Source organism: Lactuca serriola, chromosome 7 (genome assembly GCF_051521515.1).
Source record: "Lactuca serriola cultivar US96UC23 chromosome 7, Lser_US96UC23_V15, whole genome shotgun sequence".
In the NCBI taxonomy this organism is placed as follows: domain Eukaryota; kingdom Viridiplantae; phylum Streptophyta; class Magnoliopsida; order Asterales; family Asteraceae; genus Lactuca; species Lactuca serriola.
The window spans coordinates 130,956,187-130,966,608 of record NC_136414.1 but is presented as its reverse complement, the minus strand read 5'-3'; the positions used below and the strand labels follow the sequence as shown (position 1 = coordinate 130,966,608).

The 10,422-nt window shown below is 28.5% G+C and overlaps 1 protein-coding gene across 1 annotated transcript; it reads left to right on the top strand.

Moving 5' to 3' along the window:
- The first annotated feature begins 3,497 nt into the window (after positions 1 to 3,497).
- On the top strand, positions 3,498 to 6,861 carry LOC145062276 (protein NRT1/ PTR FAMILY 4.3-like). Its single transcript, XM_079009904.1, has 5 exons — positions 3,498 to 3,865; positions 3,999 to 4,216; positions 4,382 to 4,819; positions 5,343 to 5,452; positions 5,820 to 6,861. The coding sequence occupies exons 1-5, from the start codon at positions 3,742 to 3,744 to the stop codon at positions 6,721 to 6,723; spliced, it is 1,794 nt and encodes a 597-aa protein (XP_078866030.1). The 5' UTR covers positions 3,498 to 3,741; the 3' UTR covers positions 6,724 to 6,861.
- Positions 6,862 to 10,422: the final 3,561 nt, after the last annotated feature.

The window sequence follows — 10,422 nt, the reverse complement described above, 5'->3', positions numbered from 1 at the left end:
TTTTATGCCTAGTTTGTGTTTTGAGTGAAAAAGGGATGTATGAAATATGAATGTTCTAAAAAAATTCCAAATGAAGTCATACACACACTTTAAGAGTTTATATGTACAGTAAGGTGGAATTCAAAAAGTTGTGTATTTGATAGAAGGTCTATATACGTTATATTATCAAAACAAGTTTCATTTAATTCATTATATATTCTGAAAGTTGGTTAAAGAAGTGACACCAATTGACAAGTTATCCAATGATACCTTGAAGATTTTGTAATTATTATTATTATTGGTGTTTAGAAACTGCTTTAAGTTTATTTGTAATTATAAGTTATAACCACATTTTTTTAATATATTGCAGGATGATGTTATTATTGTTGGGATTATGAAAACTAGGAAAGTGCTGAGTCACACTCTTTTGATAACCGTACTCTTTTAGCAGGTAAATTCATTTTCCTTAGAGAAAGTTACACATTTGATCTTTGAATATAGCTGGTTTTTGCAAATATGGTACCTAATTCCAAATACTAAGACTTTATTTTTTGTACCAAAATTGAAAAATCAGCTTTACTTAGGGGATAAAGGTCGACATTTTACCGGTACGTGGACCAAAAATGTTACAAAAACTAAAATTGCAAGAAAAAATTTATCAGGACCAAACTTGAAAAATTCAAATATACTTGTGGACAAAAAAGGTTAATAAAGAGCTACAAACATAATAAATCTTGAAAGTTTAGTCATTTACTATAGGCAAAAAAAGGTCGATAACCTTCAATAAGAACACAACTTAATGATGATTGATCACTTCACCTCCTAATCACACATTTTACTTTTATTGATGCCCTATTTCTTACCATTTCAATTTGTTTTTCAAATATAAAGTAAACAAATGAACAAAATTATGTTGTTATTTCTTGAGTTTACTCGTATCTTGAGCAGGAATGATAGTTTTCCAACGGAAAACATTCACATAGTTGGAAATATTATCACAGACAGCTATATGATGTTCGATTACACCATCCCAGAAGGCACATGTACAACTAACTACACTTTGTTTATTTTGTGATTGCAAATTACAGACCAAATATGTATGTCTAAAGTATCTTTACGTCTTTAACTATTAGCTATTTATAATTCAAAGCCAAAACGCAGGTAATTTTCAAGTTGACTAAAAAATTTCATTTCCTAAAAAAGAATTAAAAAAAGTTACTAAAAGTCGTTCCTTTTTTATTGATTAATTATTGTTCTTGAATCACATGTAATTCTTTTACAGTAACCTAGACAGTTAGTTACATTACGTGTCTGATTGATAAAAATCACATATAATTCACATATGAATTATATGTAATTTACATATCAATCACATATGAATTATATGTGATTCACATATAAATCACATGTTATTCACATATAAATCACATGTAATTCACATATGAATAACATGTAATTCACAAGCGAATCACATATGAATTACATGTGATTCACATATAAATCACATATGATTCACATATAAATCTCATGTAATTCACAAGTGAATCACGTATGAATTACATGTGATTTACATATAAATCACATATGATTCACGTATAAATAACATGTAATTCACATATGAATCACATGTAATTCACAAGCAAACATGTGATTCACATATAAATCACATGTAATTCACATATGAATAACATGTAATTTACAAGTGAATCAAATATGAATTAAATATGATTCACATATAAATCACATGTGATTCACATATGAATCACATGTAATATATATGTAAGTCACGAGTTAATCACATATGAATTACACCTATATGCACACATGTATTTTGTGTGAGTATTCTTCGTTTTTATTTTCTTATGAATTTCACATTTGAATTTTAAAAGATACATTCACATGTGAATATGACATTATATAATCGAATGTGAATCTTACATGATATATACATATGCATTTTTGTGAGTGTTCTTGCATTAATCATTTTTTTTTATTTTCTTGTAGATTTGAAAGAATTTGTGGAAACATTTGAAGATGAAAAAAATGATAAGAAGTGATAAATTTGTGGATTTGCCAGATATGTAGAATATTCTAAATATTCTACTAAAATATGTAAAAAATGTATTTTTTTGACATTTTTTTTGGAAAATATATATTCCGAAACTAATATTGGAAAAAAAAATTTCAAAAAATTTCAATTATTTTACATTTTAAAAATGTTTTTATTTTATCTACTAAATGAGTGACTAGATTTGCATCTCTCGGTCTCACAAAATTAGACTGTCTCACATGAACCTAACCATATATATATATATATATATATATATATATATATATATATATATATATATATATATATATATATATATATATATATAGGTGAGGTTCAATAGAGAACCTTAACTAACCAAGGAACCAATCTTTTTTTTCAAGTTTTAGAACTTATTTTTTTTATAAAAAAAAAAACTAAAAGTACAGAAATTAATAACTTTTTATCCTTTTTCCAATGATATCAAATTCGATTTTTTTTACGTCAAATTCACAATGTGAATCCGAAAAATATTTTTCACATTCACAATGTTAATATATGAATTTAGATATTTTTAGATTTTTTTCGATAAAGAATAAGCTCTAAAAATTGAAAAAAAGATTTGGTTCCTTGAAAAACCAATAATTATGGTTCTCTATTGAACTTTTCCATATATATATATATATATATATATATATATATATATATATATATATATATATATATATATAATGTTTTTTGAAAGTCGGAAAACCTTACCCTCTTTCTCATCGGCTAAACACCACCGAGTTTGGCCGAGGTTGTGGCTTGTTGTTCACCAAGTCCATGTTTGTTTTTGCAACCACCCCGAAACCACTTTGTCAAGGTTAAATGGAAATGAAAACTCAACTCATAAAAATGAGGAGAAGAAACAAACAAACAAACCGTGGATTGATGAAGTCATGTACTTAGTGACAGACTTTTCTGTAAGAAATCGGTTGGTAAATAAGACCGTCCGAAATCCATCAATAATTATTGACGGAAAGTTCCTTTTGAACCGTCACAAATAATTCCAATGAGATTTTTCCCATGGATATTCGAAACCCCATTTGGATGGAGTTTTGACGGAAATCTCGCGTGGTCGAAAATGTTCATCCTTTCTATTTATGAGACTTTTCTTCTCTTTATCTACAGTCGATATGCATCTGGGCGTAGTAGCTCTTGCTAGTGGGATGTTTTATTTATAAAATTGCAGTTGCCGTTTCAAAGAAAATTTTGGTTTTTGCTGTTAAAAAATGTATAATGTTTGACCAGCAATGGGAGCGTAAAAAAAGTTAGCCCACACCATGTTACGATCTACGGATAAGTCAAACAGACGTAGGGTTACAATTATACCGGTAGGTATATGCTGAAGTTTTTTTTTTTTTTTTTTTTTTTGCTTATTAGTTCTTGTTGTATTTTTTCTCCCACACATGTACACACATCCACACACATGAAATGAATATGGCACATAGTGGGAATATATAGTTTTATATAAAATTGAGGGGAAGATGGAGGCCAACTTGCTATATATATACATTCAGCTTAGAGTTCGCAAGCACCCACACACTTACAATTATCATTCTTATTTCAATTAACATGTCTATGCGAAGAGAGCTCTAATTACAGCCTTCCGATTTCGTTACTTCAGAAACTAATCTCCCTCTTTAGCTCTCAAATCACATAAGCCATATCGAAACATAACTCACACACACATGGACTCAAGAACCCATGATCAAAAACGAGATATTTTTTCCGAAGAGCCAACAGTTGATTGGAAAGGGAGACCCTCGAATCCCATCAAACATGGGGGTATGCGAGCAGCTGCATTTGTTCTTGGTCCGTATACTCTCTCTCTCTCTCTCTCTCTCTCTCTCTCTCTATCTCTCACAGTTTCTCTCCGGACGTTCTTTTTGGCTTACAGTTACTATTATCATCTCCTGAGATATAGATTCTATCGATACTTTTGCAGGAGTTCAAGCATTTGAGATAATGGCTATAGCTGCAGTTGGTAATAACCTTATAACATATGTGACAAATGAGATGCACTATTCGCTGTCAAAAGCAGCAAACATAGTCACAAACTTCATCGGTACTGTGTTCCTTCTCACCCTCTTTGGTGGCTACCTATCTGATTCATATCTGGGTTGCTTCTGGAGCATGCTAGTCTTTGGCTTTATCGAACTTTCGGTAAGTTCAATCCTTTTCGCTTTTAATTATTTAGTTTTTATATGAGAGGACCATGAGAATAATCAATTAAATTAATACACATAAATAGTCAACATTGCAGACAGGAGCCTGCATGTTTTGTCTCATTCTCATGCTATGTATACTCTTTTCTGTTTGACTTTGTAGGGTTTCATACTCTTATCAGTTCAAGCCCATCTCCCTCAGCTGAAACCACCACCCTGCAACATGCTCAATGGAGATCGATGCATTGAGGCCAAAGGAGTGGAGGCACTAATATTCTTTGTAGCACTCTACTTGGTGGCTTTAGGAAGTGGGTGTGTGAAGCCAAACATGTTGACTCATGGTGGTGATCAATTCAACAAGAGCGACTCAAAACAGTCAAAGAAGCTATCAACCTACTTTAATGCTGCGTACTTTGCCTTTTCCCTTGGTGAACTTATTGCTCTCACCCTACTTGTGTGGATCCAAACCCATTCGGGTATGGATATTGGGTTTGGGGTGTCTGCCATCGTTATGGCAATGGGCTTGATATGTTTGGTTTCTGGTACCCTATATTATAGGAACAAGCCTCCACAAGGAAGCATTTTAGCACCTATAGCACAAGTAAGAGCATTTAAATCCTTATAATTGATTCTTTAAAAGATGGTGCATGATACACGTATGACATTTAAAAATTAATGTCATACTGTCTCACATTTGTCGTAAAACATCTTTCTAAAAACGGATATATATATATCGTGTTCTGAGTGTATATATCCTGCTTTATTCTTTTGAGAAATTTACTTTCCACCATATGTATTTGAATATTAGTATTTGGCGTGATCAATAGTTCTTCTAAAAAAACAAAATTTTCTTCCACATTCACAATATATAGGGACCACTCCGGTGGACCTTAGTTAAATAATTTCATAGATTTATATTCCAAATTGAAAATTAATTATTATATAAACACTCGAAGATTCTTTACATACTTTATTTATTGCTTTGTCATGCTAATGCATGCAAACTTGTTTGCATTAATGTTCTGGCTTTAATCTAAAAAGTTACTTATTTTGCTACTTATACGGTATTTCTTAAGTAGAAAAATTAATCCTCACCCCAAATTTGGTTTTTTTCCTATACGCAGGTATTTGTTGCCGCATTTTTTAAGAGGAGTCAAGTGCCTCCGTCTACTCCACACATGCTTGAAAGCCATTTTACAATGTCAAATGAGAGCCCAATTACTGATCGTTTCAGGTAATATAAATATAAATATAATAATATTGAGATTATTCGTTATACTCATGAAATATAATTGCAAGTTGCAAGTTAATTGAGTAAATCCATGCAATTAATTCATTGATTGAACTTGAAGAGGGAATCGCAGATGTTTATTCACAATAAAAGAACCAAAGTACAAGATCATGAGTACGAGCTCATATATATAAATAATAATATTATAGCAATTGACAAGCGTCGTGGACCCACAATGAGGGTGTATGAACAAGAAAATCTACCAAACCATGGGCTTATATATTTCCCATTAATCATCTTTTGATTTATTAATTATGGTTTTTAATCTCAATAATTTCCTGATTAGTCAAAAACAATTACTTAATTTCAGCTTCTTAGACAAAGCTTGCATAAGGAGACAAGAAGGGAACACCAATAATACAAAGGAAAGTCCATGGAGGCTGTGCAATGTAAACCAAGTTGAACAAGTGAAGATACTAATCTCAATCATCCCCATATTTGCTAGCACCATTGTCTTCAACACCATTTTAGCACAACTCCAAACATTCTCAGTCTCACAAGGAAGTATTATGAACAACCAACTCACAAAATCCTTCCACATCCCACCAGCGTCACTCCAAGCCATCCCTTACATCTTGCTAATCTTTATAGTCCCCTTATATGACTATTTTTTCGTCCCTTTTGCTCGAAAAATCACTGGAAATGATTCTGGAATCACCCCCTTACAGCGCATTGGAGTGGGTTTATTTGTTGCGACTTTTTCAATGGTTTCAGCTGCACTAACGGAGAAGAAGAGAAGAGATACGTTTTTGAACTCTGGTCAAACGTTATCTATTTTCTGGATAACCCCACAATTCTTAATCTTTGGATTATCTGAGATGTTTACAGCTGTGGGGTTGATCGAGTTCTTTTACAAACAGTCATTGAAAGGGATGCAGTCTTTCTTAACTGCTATGACATACTGTTCGTACTCCTTTGGATTTTATCTAAGTTCAGTTCTTGTTTCTTTGATAAATAAGATTACTTCGAGATCAATGGATGATGGTGGTTGGCTCGGAGGTGTTAATCTAAATAAGGGCAGATTAGACCTTTTCTATTGGCTGTTAGCAGGACTAAGTTTGATCAACTTTGTAAACTATATCTTCTGGTCAAGATGGTATAATAATTCATGTAATCGTTCTCCTTCAGGCAAAGCACACCATAACTCCATCGAAGAAGGCTTTCACAATAACTTCGGTCCTGCTAAAGTAGTTGGAGATGACAATATTCATTGAAGTATGATATCAGCATGACATGATGTATATTAGAAAGTCAAGTATTTAAGTTTTTTATGAAATAAAAATGTAAAAGTACTTATTGACACTTAGTTTCTTTGTATAGATCTTTAAGGGAAAGCAATTTAAACTTTCTGACGCTTAGTTTCTTTAGATTTAAACATTTAGTTTCTTTTTTGTCACGAAGTTTGCAAGGGATCGGTATAGCAAGAATCTGATAAGCATTTTGGAATCATCCCTAATTCGGAAGATTCATTGCATTCTCCATATAACATTCTTTGCTTGTGAAAAGGTCTGATCACATTCTTTTGTGCGCCACAAAGGGAACAACTCAAGTGGCTTTAGTGGCATTACTTTTATTTACATGAATGGGAGGAAGGTGGGCCCGTTCCTTATGGGTCTTACACAAAATTAAACTCAACCCAAGGAAAAGCATGTCGATAAAAATACAGTGGAAAACCCTTTGCAATTAAAAAAATAAAATAAAATAAAAAAATATGAGTGTAGGAGAGAAAAAAGGATGTTCCATTCTATGCGCCTCTGTTTTCCTTCTGCAGCACCACTACTTTTATCTAATTCGTTGAATGTTGTCCGAATTCTTTCCCAAATGGAAGTTAATTTTTGTTGCTTCCTCTCCAAGTAATCACCTTTTAGAAACCTTTCCATTTATATGGGTCTAGATTTTTTATTTTTTATTTTATTTTTTTATTTATTATTATTTTTCTTTTATGATTCTACTTAGAGACTTATTTATAAATAGTCTCTAGTTTATTGTTTTGATTAACAATCATGTGTGAAACTCGTGTATATATAGATTCATTAAAATTTTGAAATAAATTCAAATTAAATAATGAATAAGTAATTATAATGACTTTTATACCGTTCAATACAATGCAATAAAAGAGGATAAAATTCGTATAGCTAAAATACATAGAAAACTCATACCACCTATTGAACTAACTTATAATGAATTCAAATCATTATACTAACTTACTAAGTCTATTAGTATAACAAGTTAGCATAAAAAAAAAAAAAAAAACTTAAATATTAACAAATCTAACAGCAAAACAACCACTAAGACTCGTAAATATTTCAAAATAGTCATAAACACCATCTATATAAAGGAGTCATAAACATAGCTAAAAATCTTTAAAGATGAACATATATACCATGAGTTTTAAAAAATTTCAGCAACTTAGATGTTGTGGGAAATCTCCATAGTTATATCATATTTTAACATATTCTATTTTTGAACTTTTATAGTAACTATAATTTAGTTTTTAAAGTAAATCCTCGATCGTTCTAATGCTTCTTGATTGAGTAGTTAGTCTTTAGTTTTTAAAACAGAACAATTAAGATTATATAAATATTTAATTTATATTGATTCAAACTAATTGTCATTTTATATATATATATATATATATATATATATATATATATATATATATATATATATATTGATATTAAATTAATTGAACGACTAAATATTAAGAATAATAGTAAATAATAATATACATATTAAAAATAAATAAAAACTAATGCTAAAGTTATAATTCAAATTTATATTTTTATATATAAATTAAATTTTATAAATCATCAATATGGTGTGTATAAGAGTTAATGTCAATATATATATATATATATATATATATATATATATATATATATATATATATATATATATATATATTCCCTCCGTCCCAATTTAATTGTTCATTTTTGATTTTTGAAGTCTTTTTTCTTCAACTTTAATCTTAAATATTTTTATTTGTGTTATATATTACTTAGAGGTGGAATTGGTACGGTACCAAGTTTTTTTTTCTCCAAACCGTGTACCGTACCAACTATAGTTGATATAAGATTTTAGCTATCAGTACCGTAGCAAGTGTACTTGGTACCAATTAATTTGGCTAACAACAAATTTGGTTGGTATATATTGGTATTTGGTATATACCAAAATTTTTAACTAACATGTACTATACATGTATATAAGTTGAATTTGTGGATATTTGGCCATTGCTTCACTTGCTTCTGGTAGTATTTGTTTTTTGGAAACTGCTAAAAGGATTAAAAGAGCTCCACCCCTAACAAGTTGCTACAGAAAACAAATGGTAACAGTACAAGTACACGGAATTAGAAGTTAGTATTCTTTTTTAAGTTTTAGTGTATGTATCACCGATCTTATGCACATGAAACAAAAAGTATCAAGAAATTTGTTGGTCAATGTGTTAGTTTAGTAATTCTAAGACTTGTTTGTTGTTATTCTAATTAAAACATGAAGATATGAGAACTCATATTTCTTTGTATTTATGAATTGATATATATATATATATATATATATATATATATTAATAAAATTAATTTATATTAATAAAGTTAATTTATATGAGGTAGCACTTTAGTAAGTGACATCTACTTAAAAACACAAAAACACACAAAAATAACAAGTGCAAAAAAAAAAAATTATAAAATTTAAAAAAAACTGACATATATCTAATTCAATAAAAAATTGACATTTATAGAAATAGACTTATTTATTAGGATAGATAAATATTTCTCTCTTTTTCATCAAAATACACTTTTCTCATTTTCTTTTATCGATTTTTTTATTTAATACTATAATAAACATCTCCTAAAGCCATATGGGGTTTACTAATGTATTTATTATTCATATTATATATACACATATATCTTTGAAACAGAAATAATATTTTATATTTCTTAAAGTAATGGGGTTTACTAATGATTGTTTGTATTTTATATATTAGGTGTGAGATTCATATATTACATGAGTTAAATAAAAAAATAAATATCAAAATATAAATTAAGTACGTTTTAAAATTAAATTTTAAAATAAAGAAGCAAAAAACATATTTCTTGCAATTTACGATCGTATTTGCTATTACATTTAATACTTTACTTATATATATATATATATATATATATATATATATATATATATATATATATATATTATGTGGATTTTGAATTTTAAAAATTATAAAACCTACAAATTGACATGTGAATATTATTTATTTTCAAAATACAATAAAATGACAAGTGTCAAAATTTATGAGAGATTGACATGTGGTAAAATGGATCTCCATTTATTAGGAAATACTAGATGTAAGACCCATGTATTACATGTGTTAATTAAAAAAAACATATAAATGTTTAAATATTTAAGAACTTTGGATTTATATGAAAATAAGAATAATAATAAATTATTAATATTGATTTTTTTTATCTTTTAAATTTAAATAAATAAACAAAATAAAATAATGAACTTTAAGTTGAGAATTTTGAAATAAAAAGATAAGTCTATTAATAAAATTGATATTCATTGATTACCACATTTATTGTAATTATTACATTAAAATATTATGTGTAATTTATTAAATAGAAAAGCCTATAAAATGACATGTGGAAAGAAATTAATTTAAAATAACCACAAAATAACATTTAACAAATTGAATAAGAGTGTGATATGTGGCAAAAAAAAAAAAAAAAAAAAAAAAAAAGCCCTTCGTTTTTATTAGTGTAGATTATATATATATATATATATATATATATATATATATATATATATATATATATATATATATATTGTAGTCAGGATGGACTTAGAAATATGTACATCCAATTTTTTTTCCAATTAAATATAATGAAATAAAAAATATTTAAAATTACGACGGTATT

What these genes read in the sequence shown, in the direction of transcription:
- LOC145062276 (XM_079009904.1), top strand. Translation starts at nt 3,742, where the DNA reads ATGGACTCAAGAACCCATGATCAAAAACGAGATATTTTTTCCGAAGAG. An exon ending in TTGGCTTTATCGAACTTTCG is followed by an intron (nt 4,217 to 4,381) that starts GTAAGTTCAATC and finishes TTGACTTTGTAG; the next exon opens with GGTTTCATACTCTTATCAGT. An exon ending in TTTTAGCACCTATAGCACAA is followed by an intron (nt 4,820 to 5,342) that starts GTAAGAGCATTT and finishes TCCTATACGCAG; the next exon opens with GTATTTGTTGCCGCATTTTT.